Raw genomic sequence first — 18047 nt, 5'->3', positions numbered from 1 at the left:
ACATGAATTTTCTCATAACCTCTTTATTAAAATCACCAGAGAGCTGTAAAGCTACATTCATAGGAACCTACATGGTAAGAATCTCCCAGACATTTAAATACAAAATATAGTAGATAAATACTTACAAACTTTGACTAAATAGACATATGTAGGTCATTCTTCTTTGACAAAGTCCATGTGTGTGAAGAAACAGTATTCAACTGGCAAAACACACAATCTTTTGTCTCGACTGAAAAACTCCACAAGAGTTTGAACGGCCATTAACTGAAATGTGTTGTGATAAGTGAGTAGTGACACAGACACTTGATGTCAGTCTGTGGATGTCTTCAACAGAACGTGTTCTTCTGTGTGTTTAACTCCTGTTGTTCTGTACCGAGTCTATGAGACTCTTGTTGTACTCGGACACTTGCTGGTAGACGTTGTTGGCGACTGAGTCGTAGTCGCTCTCCTGAAGTTTCGAAGCAATAACTGATGCTACGGTTAAGGGAAGAAACACTGACGTAACACTGGGCAGTTCTTACAGGGACAAATCACAGATCTCTCAAAACTGTCATCTTTAGAGGTGATGAGTGATGAGTGACATCACTCCACCTCAGTCAGACAGTACAGAGATGAAGGCACAGATGTCAGAAGGATACATTCTTTCATTACAAAGTTGTTCTGCTCCAGGTGCTGCCATTTCCTCTCAAGGTTAGCCAGCTGAAACACAAAGTGCGTACACACACACACACACACAGACACACACACAGTATAAAAAACACAAGATCAGCATGAGCAGAACAATACAAGTTCATACTGCCAAGGGCACTTCAACAGCAGCACATAACTCCTGCTGCTTCTGGTCACAAGACCACGTCTGTGACATCAACTGTGGGGACATTACAATGTCAACCAAATCCCTTAAAGAACAAGTTCAGCCAAAAAGGATAATTCAGTCATTATCTCCTCACCTCCATGTTGATGGAAAGTTGGTTGTCCACACAGGATTTCTTTGATAATTTGATGCTTTATTTATTTAAAGGTGTTATTTACACCCTTCTTGAAGATGGAAGCTTCACTGTAGCACCCGTCTGAAGTGGGTGCACTTTCTCTTCATTAGGAAGAATGTTGTGAATATTAGAAGCAGAGGGCTCGTGTGTTAAGTGTTTACAGACTTCGTGAAGACAAATCATTTAACTTTTAGTGAATGCATTTAAAGTTTGATCACTGCAGCAGTAACGTTATCAGTAGTTGTAATTGCTTCCAATTAGAGTTAAATGTTAAAATATCAATCTTATGTATTGAACTTGTAATGAAACTTGTTGAGGGCTTGTCAGCTTAGACAGTTTTGTAGTTTGGTGTCAGCCTGCTTTATGTGAACCACTGATTATATTATTTGTTGTTATTTAGCCTTCGATCTAAGGTGTCTTAGCTTTGATCAGAAATTGTGCCTTTTACAAATGAGCTTATTTTATACGTTTTATTTTATGGACACCTTATGTTGTACCTCTGCTGTGATGGTGAGTTAATTGTGATTCACGTATTATCGTCCAACCACTTCCCACAAAATGTGGCAGGACTGAACTGAACTTTCCACATGGAAGTATTGAATCCTGGAAACTAAAGGAACTGGAAAGACTTTATGTTTTGTAGTTATGTATAGGTATGTGTATATTTTCTGCTGCAATACAAAAAGCATACAGTATACAATTAATATTATATGGTGCAGTTATATATGGTATGTTAATAATATAAAACAAATTCTACATCTTTATTATAACTGTAATGAAAAATGCACTTGTACCAGTGTGTGTGTGGCTCCAGTACATTAGTGCCTGTGTAGCGGTGTTTTTAAAATGCTCTCACCTGAGCGTGAGTCTCGTTTTCTTGCAGTTTGGTCTTCAGAGCTTCATATTTCTGGTTCATTTCTTCCAGCAGCTGTTTGAATGAATCCTGACGCTGAGTAAGTGACACGCGCTCCTCCTGCAGTCTCTGCACAGGAAGAACAGACACTTGGTTAGCCTACAGTTAGCTGCCTTTAGCACAAGAGAACAGTTTTATGTTTAATTAATCAACAGCATGTAGATGTCAAAAGTGAGCTGATGGGGCTGATATCTGTCACTACAGATAAAATATACCAAGAAGTACATGTAGTTCATAGCTGTGTGCCGCAAACTGGTGCTACATCTTTCTCAATGTGCAACACTGCTGCACATCTCTGCAGCACATCTCTGCAGCACAGCCTGTGGTACCTTCTTCTTCTCCTCCGCTGCGTGCCTCAGCGTGTCCAGGTCTCTGTAGGTGGTCAGCTCAGACTCCATGGTGCCGACCCGCTCCTTCAGGCTGCTCAGCTCACCTGTGATCTTCCCCTCCAGCTGCTGCACCTTCTCCAGGTCCTGCTGCAGCCGGTGGGACTCTGGGTGGAGGTTAGTGCAGGGACAGAGGGATAGTTTGACAGCACTGGCATGTTTTCAGAAAGTTTCAAAGACTGTATCCTCTACTGGAACTCTGTGTGTGTGTGTGTGTGTGTGTGTGTGTGTGTTACTAACCAGTTGTCAGTCCCCTAGCGGTGCTCTCTGATTGGACCACCTCTGTCTCCTTGCTGACCAGCACTTCCTGCATGTTCCTCAGCTCACTAGCGGTCACTGTATCCACCTGACGTAGCCGCAGCATGTTCTGCACGCACACGCACACACACAGACACACACACACACACACACACTTAGTCTTCTCTACCACACTTTCTTTTGGGACTTTCCTGTTGTCCATCTCTCGCTACTCATCCCTCAGCCATTCGTTCTCCCTCCACTTTGCTATTTTCTTCACTGTCTTTTGTGTCGGTCCTTCACTGGAATATTTACACCCCTTCCTCCTCACCCTGCTGCAGTGTTCCAGGAGGGAGACGATGTTCTCCTGGCTCTGTGTCATCTTCTCCTGCTCCTGGGTTCTGGACTCCTCAAAAGACTCCAGGTACCCTGAAACACATTATTTAAACCAACATGTGGTCATGGAAGATCCTGTGTGCAGGATTTGTCGCCTCCTGGTGGTCATTTCCAAAACGGCACTGCATAGTGCATGCTGCCATAGAACTGTCAGCCATCATATCCCTGTATTAGTTAAAGCAGTCTTAGAAGCAACGTCAAACTCTGCACAGCGCTAGAGCAGTTAAACAACAATGTATTATACAGTATCTGGATACTGTCTTAGTAATAACTTCTTCTTGTTATATCTACGTAACTCAACAGTCACTCTGTTATCCACCCCTCCTTCACACTAAATATATGAAAGAATCAATAGTCATACCCACAACCTACCTGATCTACATCAGGTAATGAATAAATAATATTGTGATGTCACACAATTTGACTCAGGTCGAATCATATCGGTTGTCAAATGTCCAACTTACGGTCAATTTCCTCCTCTTTCTTCTTCAGCTCCTTGTATTTCTGCTGACACTCCCCTTATGGGCAGACGAGAAACTGTTAGTTAAGCAAACAATCACATGATTATTAGAGCGATTTATTGAATGTATACTTTATCTGGCAGTTTGTGTGTAAGAAAGTGTCCAAGTAAAGACACATTTAGATAAAACTGTTGATTAATTATTTGGTTGATTGAAAGAAAATGAATCAGTAACATTTTTGAGAGCTGGGTAATACTTCATACATCATGTGTCTTTTTTCTGTATTCCTTAACTTTGTGGACTGTTGATCAGACAGAAAAAGTCATTCACAGATGTCACTAAAATAAAAATAATCTGCAGATGAATTCCTAATTAAAACTATAGTTTCAGCTCATGATATATTCAAAAAAAGAGATTTGACGGGGTCTGTAATCTGATAGTTTGTAACATTTAAACTATGAGATGACAGATTTTAGAGGAAACATTAGGCTGAACAAAACTGTGACAGAGAATTTAAGAGCTGAAGCAGCGGTCCTGTTACCCTGTGCTTCCTCTGAGTCCTGCTCCAGCTGACGGATCTCCTCTGTGATTTGTGCGGTCCTGTCCCTGATCTCTGTGAGTCTGAGTTTCAAATTTAGAAGCAACTTAGGAAGAGTTCAAAGGTCACAGGTTGAATGAGGTAAAACATATACATAAGGACCTCTTAAACACTTCATTTAGCCTTTTTAAACCAGTTCACCAGAACTTCCAACTGGATCCATTTATGACAGAAATGCTTTCATAACTTTTGGCAAAAGATGCTGCAGAGATGCTGACTATGTTCTTGCATGAATTGATTTGGCCTCTTCAAGTAATTTATAGAAGAAGAAGAACTGAGATTGGAAGTTGTGTCACAGTGCTCAACATCTGTCACTGTTTCATGCTTTAACTTCTAATTTTAAGTAATAAATTCATCAAAATAAAAATGAAAATCAAAGCTAACAATGCAGACAGAGTTTTGGTGCAACAACATGACATGTTGTTTTCAATATGAAGACATACTGTCTCTCCATGCTGGCGATTTCCTGGTTGTCCTCCTTCACCTGGAAACAAAGCAGCATCTTAAATGTTGATGTCTCACCATCTGTCTCATCACGAGTCATCAATACTATCATTAATTTGCTTGAATTTAATGTAATTGTGTTTTTTTTTTGGTCAAAAAATGTGTTAATTGTGTTTTGAATTAATGCAGCTAATATGGGTCTGATAAAAACTTTGTTGTGACATATTGTCCACGTCAGTTTGTACTTGTCGACTTGCCTGTTTAAATAATTTGTCCCTCTCCTCCTGTGGGGAGCCCAGGCTCTTGTGCTCAGCCTCCTTGGCTTCACGCTTCGCCTCCAGCTCAGACAGAGTCCCATGAAGCCGAACCACTTCCTGCTTTATGTGTGAGTGGGCCAGCTCCTGCACAGAAGGAAATGTAAATTAAATCAGCTTATAATACTACTACTGTATACACTACTGCTACTGTTAGTACCACAGCCAGTGATGTTACTGCTGCCACAGCCGCTGCCATTACACTACACAGCAGTGGGATGTTACTGAAAAGCTATTTGAATTTACTTCACAAGTGCATTTATCTACTTTTTGTTTGCTCCTTTCTTCCTGCTTCTTCTGCAGGTCTTGAAAAGCCTTTGAACACATTTTTTCAGGTTTCCTCAACAAAAAAGCTTAAGAAGGTCAGTCTTACATTTAATTTAAAAAGGTATGGCATATCTTTTCTAGCACGCTGTAGGCAGTAATGTTAATTATAAAATGTTGTGTGTATGTGAGTTTAACTAAACCTGGCAGGAAAATCTCCACTACTATTGTTCCACATCTCAGAGCTTATGTCAATTTTATATGCAGACCTTAAGTTATTTAGCGCTTTTTATTAAATTGGTTATCCATCCATCCACTCAGCGATCCCTTTTCTGCAGCATGTGATTAATTAATTATATCACTGGGAATGATTGTTTTATATTATTAGAATACCAGAAAGTAGTGATGGGCAGAAGAAGCTTAATGCAGCTTTGGGGCTTTCTTTCTATTTGTGCTGAAAAAGATCTGTGCAGTGCCGAGTTTCAAACTCAGGACACACAGTGACATCTGGTGGCTTATTGTAAAACTGACAGCAGCCCTTCAAGACTGGAGCCGAACCATCATCACCACCACACTGTGCTATTAATAGTTAAGTGTTGTCCAGTGTTGTTTTCTTCCAAAGAGCTTCGATAGAAAACATGTTTACTGACATGAAAGATTAAAGTATCTTTTGTTGTAGTTTAGACTGAGTGCTACTGTGGGCTCAGGTTTTAAAACTCATGGTTGATATTTATTTTCATTTCATGAGTTGGAAGTGATTGGAGACCAATACTGATTAAAGTGGGAGTTATATTCATTAAATAATCTCACTTTTATGAAATTATTACTTGATATCATGAGGAAATGATACTAATGTCTGTCTTTCTCATATATATCACTATATTTCTCAATTATTCTGGTTTTTTATCCCTCTAAAGTGCTAACCGCATAGTTTAGCTGTAAAATTGTCACAGTGAATTACATTTGAAGCTTCAGATGTGATCAGTGACGTGATATTGTTCATTCAACACAAGCTCCGGCGCAATGCATTAACAGTGTGCTTCACAGAAGTGAAACAGGCTTCAGAGTTTCAGTATCAAACGGCCATCTCTACCAGGAAGTAATGACATAAATGTGCCTTTGATAAATAATCATTTTATAAATCTTATCTTCCCTACTGATTTCTGATGTCCATCATACTTTGGCTGGTATGACCATGTAACAGATATTACATTTTATTTTAACATTTTATGTGGCATCACAAATGGCTAAAAAGAACAAAGTGTAACTTCTCCTGCAGAAACCCAGTGTTCCTTCCACATATTCCTTCACCCACTAAACTCTGTAACTCCACTCACTGCTTCATAATCCTCCTTCCTGGTTATCAGAATGTCCAGCTCCTCCTGGAGAACAGCTAGCTCCTGCAAAAGAAAAAAAACCCAGGAGGTCAGGAGAGGAGGTGGAGAAAGGAGAAGAACACAAAGTACAGTAACACTGAGTGCAAACATCACACTTATACTTAAGTAACACAAGGAAAAAAGAGCAGTATCATAACAATATTAGACTAAAACTACATTAACACCTGTAGCAGTTCCTCATTGGCTCTTGTCATGGTGAAGTACTTGTCTTGCTTTGCAGCTGGCATTGCCTGGATGACCTCATCAGCGACGCTCCTCTCCCTCCTGATCTCTTCCTCTATCGCCCTGATGTCCTCCTCTCTCCTGCACAACAAACACACACGGCAGGGTGGAAGAGTTTGTTTCAGTTTGATTCATTTTTCATGTTTGCCTTGCCTTAATTAGTTAACAGCAGGGGGGTGGAGACACGTGACAAAGATCCAGGGCCACAATCATATCCAGGACAGATAATATAGACAGATATTCAGATAAGACAGCAAGATAGATAAAGAAAGGATGCAGGCAAGGAAGAGTGGAAGAGACATCAGACAGACTCATGTACCGTATATCAATGCTTCCTTTTGTCTTTCTTCCCCTCACTGATCCAATACTGTAACCTTTGTCTTCATAAAACCAGATAATGTAATTTGAAAAAACAACTTGTTGTCAACAACAAAAGCCTTGAAGATACTTGCAAAGTAAGAAACACAGTAAGGAAGTTGGACTGACATCGATCATAAATGTTTAGCTAGCTGTGTGAGTCAGCCTCTAGCTTTTACAACAAGGAACAAAGGTCATCTGCTGTGCTGGCTGCATCACAGGTGACAGGTGAATAAAAGTTTGTCTCAGGGCCGGTGGAAGGACAGGTAAGTGTCTTTAGTTAATATTCAGTAATATGGAATAGTGACAGAATGAGACAACCAACATTACGGGAATACGACAGTAACACTGACAGATGTAGTTGCACTGTATGCATGTTAAAGGTTATTCAGCAGACACATATCTACATGTGTTACTAACAGGTGTGCTGTTCACTGAATCTCAGTCTCAAGAACTTCAATGACTGTTTTCTCTAAAAGGTATCAGGAAAATAAGAGACACTCTGGTGTAGGTGTATCAATGTAATTGATGACTGTGTGGTGTGTTTTAAGAGAGATCAAAGAATTCATGAACACTGTGTTCCGATCAAGGTGTTACATAAGCAGATTCTCAATCTGTCATATATACATAAAAGTAATGACCAGGACGCGAGGGTTTCACTGAGAAACATTTTCTCTTGTGGGGACATAACTAACATGACAGCCATGATTACCCTCATTAAGCTGTGCATGCGCAATAGTCACAACACAGGATGTGCAATGAAGGCAGATTAAAAAACATTCAGCTACTGCTTTTTTGCTGCATGATACAAATTAAAACTCACTCTTTCTTTCCAAATAGAGGAAATTTGTGTATTTTTTTATATCTCAATATATATCGCAGGAAACCAAAATATCGCCATGTCAGTTATTTTCCAATATCGTAGAGCCCTAATATTCAGTCTATTCCAAAAGACTGTATTTTCTACAAGGTCATGTTTTTTTGTTGAAACAACAGCATGAATTGTGATAACCTGCAAAAAATATACATACTGGAATATGGAAAGCAGATTCAGTGTTGAGGCAAAGCTCTGAACTCAAAGTGATGAAAACAGGATTTTCCATATCAAGTATTGAGTGTTTTTTTTCTCCAGGGTAGGATAATGGAAAGGAGCCGGCGACCTCTTCTAAAGTGGTTGACTGCAGTGGTAGCAATTACTGTAGTGGGAAGTAACGTTGTGAGTGTGGAGGACAACATACTGGTAGGAGAACTTCTTTCTACTCTATTTGTGAAGTTGGTACTCAGTGAGAGGAAATGAGTTTTTTGCCGATAGTCTGATCCAGAGTGATGATGTGATTTCTGGATCATAACTTACTGTTTTTGTTGTGTTCCTTATGCTCTGTCTATAAGTGTTTATTCAGAATGTGTATTTAGTCTATTAAATGTCCATCCATTACCCATCAGCAGGTAAAGAACTTGACCAACAAGACTCTGCAAGTCATTCCTCAAGGTGACAACAGCTCCAGTGTTACTAAACTGGTGATTGAGGGGAACCTGATCACTCTGAACGATGATGACAGAAAAGCCCTGACTACTTATCCCGGACTGGTTGAGCTCCACCTTGACAGTAACCGGGTGACCGCTATACCAGCAAAATACTTCACTGTGGTACCACAACTCAAAGTGCTGTCTCTGTCCGGGAACAAAATCAGCAGGTAAATAAGAAACAAATAAAGGAATCTGCTCTCCACTTTTTGTATATAATAAGGCAAAACATTTGTTACTGATTAACCAAGAGTGTGACAACATCACTGGTATAAGTATGGATGTTAAAGTACTACCACTGCTGATATAATAAATACTGCATATACGTACAACTAATCCTACTGATGGATGTTACTGCAGCCTGGACCCAGAGTGTTTCTCTGGTCTAGATAAGCTGACAGAGCTGAACGTGTCCCACAACCTGCTGACAAGTCTCCATACACAGCTGTTCACCCGACTCAAAGATCTACAGGTAAACTGAAAATCTTTCAGTAGCTTTCAATAATTATTAGGACAATGAATTATAAGGTTAAAACTTCATATTAGCAGTTGTTTTTACACAATCTTTTCTTAACCTGAAGTTTGTATTCTCTCTCATTCCTTAATGATTACAGTTCAACCTAAATACACTGCAGCTAATTATTGTTAAGTGTAAACCTGCAGATCTTTCAGAAATTTAGTAGTTATTATGAATCCACTTAACCTGACCCTGTCTGGTGCCATCAGGTGCTGAACCTCCAGGAAAACCCCTGGAACTGTTCCTGCCCCCTGCTGAGCAGTACTGGAGTGGTCGAAGCAGCAAGAGTTAATAATGGTAATAATTTCATTTCTGCAACCTTTTAGTAATATAGCCAACATGTAATCCAGGCTAGTTTAATCATCAGATTACACTTCTATATTTAGGGTTTATAATTTGAATTTGGGTGGGTACCAAAGTGGATAGAAATGTAGACAAAAATGATTCAAGTTAGGGATGTTAATGATTAATGATTAATCGATTAATCATTGTTAAGAATTTAACCGATTAAAAATGTATTAATCGACAGTCAGAGATTGAAAAAAAATCCATCACAAATACTTACAAATGACTTGCTTATCAAATATGTCAAAATTAAATATAAAATACTGTTAAGTTATATTTAATACAAAAAATACAAAATGAAATTTTATATTAAATGATATTATTACACTTTATGGGATTTTAGTGTAAAATCAGCAGCTTGCTTTGTAATTTCAACACATTTTTCATCCCTTAACAGAATTACCAAAATAATCTTGTTTTACTGTAAACTCAGTAAAGATCTGAGTGAAAATGTCTTGAAAGCACTATGCTGGTTTTAAAAATCTGGGACCATTTTTCAGTTAAAATCAGCCTTATGATAGAAAATATGCACAGCTTGTCTGGTGGTGTCAAGTTGACTTCTAAAAGGTATCTTTTTTTTGCGATGGTCTTCTGTGTCAGTTCTCTTCCATTAATGGTGTTCTACGGCCATTAAGCCCATATGAGCAGGTGAAAATGAAAATGCAAATTTGCATTTTCATTTTTACTCAAAAAACAAATAGATATGTGGAAATGCATAATGCTATTGTGGAATTACACTTTCATTTTTAAATGTATATCATCATTTTAATAAAGTCCCTAATGGGCAGATTAAGTTAAAGGGGTGCTTTTCTATGTGATGTCAGGCTCTACAGCAGGACCAGAAGTCACCTGTGCTTCTCTAGAAGATCAGGCTGGAAGGGAGTTTTTGCAGGCTATAGCTGTGTGTTCAACATCACCACCACTCACCTCTACTAGACAACCACAGAAACCACCAACACCAGTCGGGTTTCAGCCGACTTTGGCCTCATCCACTATTCTGACAAGCCAGAACCACATCAACAAAGGTAGGACAAAGAGATTTGACTATTCTTCAACCTTTGTTCTATTATGGGTCGTACAAACAAGCTTAACAGTCTCTCTTCCCTCTCTCCATCCAAACCCAAACTAGACCAGACACCTGTGCTCGGCAACACATGGAAGTTCACAGCATGTGTTGCAGTACTGGCACTATTCACCTCCACGCTCATCTTATGTGGCATAAAGGGGCCATCCTGGTACAAGCTCTTCCACAACTACCGTCATCGGCGACTACGCCAAGAAGAGGAGGAGGAGGAGGACGCTGTGTCAACAGTGTTCTCAGAGACAGGAATATACCAGAACCATTTGACATTCACCTTTGAGCAAGAAAATGAGCAGATAGAGGACGAGGAAGAAGAGGAGGAGGAGGAGGATGAGTATTTTGAGGATCCATACATTAAGAGGGAAGAGTGACATTTAGGAGAGGAGGCATCGGCAGAACCATGAAGAGGCAAACATCCACTGGTGAAGCAGTGACAAGACGAGGAGGCAATCATCACAGACGGATAATCTGTAACACGTGTACTCAAAAAAACAGGTGCTCACTGGGAGCTGCTGTACAGAATAGTTCCTCTACACGGGACATGTACAGTACATTGCTAAGGCAGGGTGATTCATCTTTGGTTTTTTTTTGTTTTCTTATCATTTTGGCCTCCAAAGATATTAAAAACTAGAGAATTGAGATAAAATGATAATTGTGCTGTATTCCATTTCACAATGATGTTGTTGTTTTGTCTTGTAAATCTAGAGCACCCCTTTCCTGGACAGTGGTGTACTTTAATCCCTCCCTAAAAGCACAAACCCACTCTCAGCCAGGCTGTGGCATGTTTAGTTCAGCTCACTGCCATGTAAGAGCACTGTATTCAAGTGAGCAATCGTTTGTGAAAACGTGGTCAAGCCGCTGCCACTTGGATTTTTGATGCGCGTCTATCAGTAGTGTTACGGTGCTCGTGCTTGGAGCGGCTGAAAAGGACAAGAGAGCTGCTTTTCAGCAATCCTCTCTTACGTTTTATAATTTTCTAATACACATCATATATTACATAAGTCTTTATATTTGTTATGTTATGTTATATTAATATGATACATTATGACTATAATAAGGCAATTTGTGCTTTTCAGTTGAATTACATTTAAAGTTTAAGGAAATTCATTGTTCATTTTTTGTTTCCAAAGTAAATGAGTACTTGTGTTAAATAATCAATAACTCAATATTTACAAAAATAACCGTGATTATGATTTTTGCCATAACTGAGCAGCCCTTACATCACCATGGGTGGATTACTTGAATAAAACCATCAGTTATTTGTTTTCTCAGCACTTTAGCAGGATTGTTGGAATGTTGGTTATCAAGAATTCAAGAATATCATTTACCAGAAATATGAAGCAGAAACTTATCCTAGTTTGATATAACTAGTGCACAGATGTGGATCTTGACTGTCCACTCCACTCAACAGATCCATACTCTATATGCACACAGATGTGTTGCCTCCTTTTATATTGAAATTTAAATGAGTTGTTGGAATGGCACTCGTTTGAAGAGCCATACTGCATGGTCTCTGAACTGCACATCAGACTTTTAGTGAATGAGTTTATGTGAGCTCTTCAGGCAAAGGAGGAAAGATGTGATGCAGAATCAATGTTGAGTGTCACTGGATCAGTCTTTTAGTTTGCAGCTGAGCCATCAACACTGATTCGTCTCTCTTATAGAGAATGTACCCATGTAGCTTTCCTTGCAAGTCTGTATTAGTTTCTATTCCTGGTTGACATACAGCATCAATCACCTGCTGTTTATAGTTTAGGTCTACTTTCATTTGAGCTTCTGGGCCAGACATTACTGTAGCCACCACACTTCTGAAGAAAGTTAACCAGTGGGTGAAAACTACAGATTCTTTCTTCTGCTTTGTTCAGTTTGTGCAATGTAACATTTACACCCTTTTTGAAGGTAATGACAATTTTAAAAGATTGACATGTAAATATGTTGATTCCACATACTAGATATATTAACTTGTTGTTTAACTCTATATACATGTATGTAATACAGCCAGCATTCATGAGACATGACCATGACATGAACAATTAATCCATTTACTTAACTGACTGTTGATGACACTAATTATAAACCATTAAAATCTTACAAAATACTAAATGCATGTTTCTTTCCATGTTATTAGATTTCTTTCATTGTCATTTTATCATTACAACCATCATAAAACATAAGTTTAAGAACAGGATGTCCCAACATAAATTCTTTCTTCTGTGATTTTGAACTGTGAACTGTAACATAATAATAATCATAATCATAATAATAACTTACTCTCTCCTCTCAGTGAAGATGCTATCAATGCTTTCAGCCTCGCTGTTATTTTGGTCTTTCACCTTGGAGGGAGGAGAGGAAAGAAAACGAAGGAATGAGTGGGCATTCTCATTATATTTGCAATACGGAAAAGTCTCTCCAAAACCAGCCTGCTGAACGACATCTCTGACTTCTGAAGCTTGTGGTGTCACAAAAATAACCATATTGCTTTCATGGTGTACTTACAATGTTGTAGTCATTGATCATTTCCTCCATCTCTGTGTTGGTGTTGAGCTTGTCCACCAGCTGGAATTAGAAATGAAGAATTTACACAAACATGAATTTAATAAAATCACCAACATATCAGTACTCATCAGGTGTTAACAAGTGCAGCACAGATCTTCAAACCACCAAAGATTTTTCAAACACTTTGTACACACAAGATGTTTAGTTACCTTTAAACTTCAGCAAACTGGCTGAACAGCTAGGACCCAACATTTAGCTGCTAATCTGGGGGGATTTTTATTCCACCTGTACTTGCATTGAGCTAATGCGTTGGTGTTTGCATTTTCTAGTTTTACGCTCTGTATATAGGAAGTAAAAAAATAATTATAAACAATGGCTAACACTTTACCATGTTGTAGTCAGCAAGCTGCCCTTGTAGATCCTTAATCTCTACAGCCAGGCCTTCAGCTCTGAGGGGAAGAAAACAACAAAGGGTTGGTGATTTGTTGGCACTGTTATAGTATTGTAAATCATAATATTTATTCATTGTATTAGAGGAGCTCTCGTGTTCGTACCTGACTTGTACCATTTTTACACCAACATTAGCTTGTATATGCAGTTTTTTTAACTGTGAGTAAACACGCTAAAAGCCTCTCTGTTTTTTGATCTGGCGTATCACGTTAAATGTTGAGAATGTGCCAGAAAAACAGCAAACATTAAAAAAGCAGCAGTCACTTCAACAGGTTACAGCATCGCGTCTGAAAAGGGGCAACAATGAAATTGTCCAGCCAGGTGTTGCGTTTCCATCAAAGTAGATACTACTGCAGAGTCATTTGACATGGGAGTGAACGTTGATTGTACACGTTCACATTAAGACAAAAGCCAGATGTCAGCAGGTGTTGGTGGTTTTTGTTCTCCAGTGTAAAAGGGGTGTTGGTAACACTACAGTGCCAACAGGTTTCCACCTCTCTCATCCAACACTTCCGGACTGGAGAAGAGGGCTATCTATTTTAACCCAATATGCTGTTCTTATTAATAAATTACCATGACATATATGCGCGATGGATGAACTAAATCCATCAATCACTTTCACCTACTGAGCTGGCTTTGATGGATTCTGACAGCAGCTCATCACATTTTTTTTTTATCAACATAGTTAAAGGTCACATATTGTAGAGAACTCCATTCCTTCTTTCATTACAAAGCAGGTTCAGGATGTTATATAAACACAGAGAAAATACCAAGTACTCAGAAACTGTGCCTTTAAATAAGCTGTCAGGACTTCTGCAAAGTTGTGATGTCCCATCTATACAGTCACCGCCGCCAACCATGTCCCCAGTACGGCCGATGTTGAAAAGCATAGTGGGCGTTGCCTGCTCAGGCCTTTGAATGCTGACCGACAGAGCAGACTGGGTTTTTTTTCTAGTAGACACCCAAAATAAAAGTATGAACCTGAAATTGAGCATAATTTGGGACCTTTAATAGATTTAGGAAATAGTTCTTATTTTTACTTGGAGAGCATGCGTTTAAGTAGGGCTGGGCGATTAATTGAATTTCAATTTCGATTTCGATTTTGGCTTCCCTCGATCATGAAAACAAGATAATCGTAATAAAACGATCATTCTGCCGCACGCCGTGTCTTGTGTGGTAAATGCAGCGAACCCTTCCATCTCCACCTGTGCACTCCGCTCCGCCCCGCCCCCGCCTGAACAGTTTCGCTTTCAGCCACGCCGGTGCGTGTTTGAAAAAACGTGTAGAAGAAGACGGTAGAAGATGGCAGAAAGGAGCCTCTGGTCGGGAAGAAAGATAAAGCGAATTCTGTGGTGTGGAAACACTTCGGTTTCGAGGAGTCTGACTCGGAACAAACGAAGATATTGTGCAAGATAGGCATATCCACCCGGCTCCCGCAGGCATGAAGAAATAACGGATGCCGTCACATACATGATTGCCAAGGACATGTGCGCTATCAACACCGTTAGCGAGCCGGGGTTCAATTAACTGATTAACACATTGAACAAGCGGTAGTATGTGTTACCATCACGTCACCATTTCAGCAGAATTGCGCTGCCTGCCCTTTATGACGAATGTCGCGGAAAAGTTGCAAGAGAAGTGTCAACAGCATTATATTTTGCCACCACAACGGACCTATGGTTTTTTATTTTTACATTACATATTATTTAATTCATTTTATTAAAATATTTTTCTTATTTATTTGCATTTTTCAGTTCAAACTTATCGTGTTAAAAGAAATACCAGAGTTAAAAGTTCAACAAATGCTTGTTCTCAAATCAATGAATAATCGTCTTTAATAATCGTGATTACAATATCAATCAAAATAATCGTGATTATGATTTTTGCCATAATCGAGCAGCCCTACGTTTAAGAAGTATTCTTTTATTACTTTTTCTTTTAATTTAGGTTAGAATTCCTAGGTTTGGATGGTGAGGTAGTGCAGTCCACAAACATTTCCCTTTTTGTTGCACAATGAGTCTATTTCCTTGTATTTATGAATATTTGAAGGCTGTGGGATGCAGTCGGCCTAAATGAAATTGGAGAACATGCTGTTTGTAATTACAAGTTGTACAGTGTTGGCACTACCTAGTAAAGAGAGCACTTACCTCTTCTCATAGGAGAGATAAACAGAGTTCTCCTGGTTGTAGTTGTCGATCTCTTTGTGCAGTTTGCTGGTCTCTGTGGTTAACTCGTTGATCTTACTCCTAACAGCACAACAAACACATTCACTTTCAAATGGTAAAACTGAGCAGTGTGTACCAGCAGGTACTTTAAGAAAGGCTGAACATCTTTTACACAACAATGTTGTCCCTGGCAGAAGGATCAATAGTAGCATGTGTTACCTCAGAAGGCCCAAGTAGTAGGACTTATCCAGAATCTGTCTCTGAGGTCCTTTTGAGGATGGAAGAAGGAGGCAGGTAGTGGAGAAAAGAGGGAGAGAGAAGCGTGACACCAATGATGTCTGTTTTAACATGGCTCACAATGTCTGCACCAACATAAAACCATACAAATACACATCTATCCATGTGAGAAGAGTGAGCTGATGTCAAACTTACCTTTCATGCCAGTCTTCATCCCACTGAGGCCCTGTTGGGTCACAGGCCTGTCGGTCACTTTGATTGGTGCTGACAGGACTCCAGGGGTGGCGATGGGGATGCCGCCCCTCATACCAGGATGTCCGCTTGTACCTGGAACCATCTGGAATGAAAATAAATGAATAAAATACAGTGAGACTGGGTCTCTAATCGCTCATTTATTGAAAAACATTGGCATTAAAAGTTCAGACTAGTTACCATCACTGCAACATGTAGAGATATCAGGTGCTAATTACATCACAGATGTACAGATCACAAAATAAAGCACAAGCTCAAGCTCTTTTTTTTTTGTTTTTTCAAAACATGTTCACCTAAGACATAAAAAGATCATCAGAGGTCAGGAAACTGAGAGATACATTTGGTACACCTTTGCTACTCTACTGTAGTAGATATGTTGCTGTGACTTTAGCAGTGTAACCAATAAACTCATGGGAGGAGCACTTGTATCTTAAAGCTAAAATCCATCCAAACTGCAGCTGACTTACCCCAGTTGCAACACGAATCGCTGTAGGAGGAGGTCTGACGGCTGTTGGGGGTCTCCCAGCGGCTGGGAGCACAGATCCACTGCGGCTCGCTGGGCGGCCCATGCTGGAGGGAGGCCGCTGGCTCGCCATGATGCCTTAAACCTCTGAACATATTAACAGTAACAATAATAAGTGCAAATCAGATATTTGGAGCTGATGGTTGGAAACAATCTCATACAGCCTAGTGGTGCTGCTATAACTCAGCACTTGTTAGTATGTTTGCTTGGTGACAGCAGGTGAGTGCTGTACTGTATATTTTCTATCCATCCCTGTTCTGCCCACACCTGATTAACATGGAATAAACAGATTATTTTTTAGTCTGAAGTAGAATCTTCTACTTTTTTTTCTAGTCATGAGATATTAAATTAATCGTATTTTGATTATTTTAACAAATATTGAGATTGCGACATGATTTAAAATTAATGGGAATGATCATTTATGTGTAACTAATTTCATTTTCACTGAAATAACTTTTAAAACCCTGATAATGTGACATTTGTTGGGGTCTCAGCAACTGAATGCTGCCCAGTGTGAGCCAGTTGAGGGTGAATTGTGAGCCAAAATCCTTCACACAGGATTTATACTTGCACCATTGACGCCAAGTCAGAGAAATTAAAGACAGTTTCTCCATGTGGCTCATCAACATGATATTTTGTAAGCGTTGTTTTCTGTTAAGAGAAGCATGCTGCATCAATAAGCTATGCGCTGTTGTTCGTTAGCATATACAACACAAGTTTAAACGATGAAAACCAAGATAGCTAAATAATTACTGGTAGCTTGCTGTAGCGTTACAGTTAAATCCACTTATCAAGAAAACATGAAGTATTGACTTGAATGTTACCGACCCAAAAGCGTTAGCATGTATGACGGTAAGTTATATGTAACATCAACTAAATAACCTATAGCTAAACTCATGGCGGCCGTAGCCTTTGTAGTACGTTAGCCATTTTACTTTTTTAACGTAATTTAATGTTAAGATAACTTTAGCGTTATCTTGTCACCACGGGTGAGCTAGCTGTTAGTAGCATGGATACGCTAGTAGTTAAATGTTTCGTACCTTAACTTGAACTGCTTCTTGGTCGTTTTAGCAGACCGTATGGACGTCTACAATGTCCAACCGAAGCGACTGTTTAATAAGCTTGCCTCAATGGGAAGACAAATATCAACTAGCGTTACTTCTGAAAAGGTAAAACGTTATGTCAGCCATTAGCTTTAAGACAGTCAGCGAATGGAGACGATGTTGTCGTTACCCCAGTAACCGTCTTCTTCTACTGGCTGAATCAGGGTTGGAAAAAGTCTCTCTGCTGCCCCGCACCGGCCAACAGCGGTGATACATGCCGATCACGATTCTGATTTGTAAAGTTACCGTCCACAACAAACTACGTTTCACAGTTTCCTCTACCACATGACCTGCATACGTACTTTTAAACCATATATATATATATATATATATATATATATATATATATATATATATATATATATATATATATATA

General features: G+C 39.3%; 2 protein-coding genes across 2 annotated transcripts; one reads left to right on the top strand and one right to left on the bottom strand.

Annotated features, from left to right (window-relative positions):
• Positions 1-16: 16 nt before the first annotated feature.
• ift74 (intraflagellar transport 74) lies at positions 17-17777 on the bottom strand. The gene is made up of 20 exons (XM_073488394.1): positions 17609-17777; positions 16513-16655; positions 15989-16130; positions 15776-15824; positions 15539-15637; positions 13330-13390; positions 12942-13001; positions 12717-12778; positions 6564-6702; positions 6340-6402; positions 4682-4825; positions 4424-4464; positions 3924-4003; positions 3386-3439; positions 2857-2954; positions 2529-2655; positions 2232-2395; positions 1846-1971; positions 639-699; positions 17-468 (listed from the first exon to the last, which is right to left on the bottom strand). Exons 2-20 carry the CDS (start codon positions 16639-16641, stop codon positions 353-355), a joined length of 1815 nt encoding a protein of 604 aa, XP_073344495.1. The 5' UTR covers positions 16642-16655; positions 17609-17777; the 3' UTR covers positions 17-352.
• On the top strand, positions 8120-10816 carry LOC141014877 (uncharacterized). Its single transcript, XM_073488815.1, has 6 exons — positions 8120-8218; positions 8425-8672; positions 8863-8974; positions 9229-9316; positions 10198-10389; positions 10494-10816. The coding sequence occupies exons 1-6, from the start codon at positions 8120-8122 to the stop codon at positions 10814-10816; spliced, it is 1062 nt and encodes a 353-aa protein (XP_073344916.1).
• Positions 17778-18047: the final 270 nt, after the last annotated feature.

This window comes from Pagrus major, chromosome 19, assembly GCF_040436345.1.
Source record: "Pagrus major chromosome 19, Pma_NU_1.0".
Taxonomy (NCBI): domain Eukaryota; kingdom Metazoa; phylum Chordata; class Actinopteri; order Spariformes; family Sparidae; genus Pagrus; species Pagrus major.
Note: the sequence above shows the minus strand (reverse complement) of the source record. Positions and strands in the feature narration are given on the sequence as shown.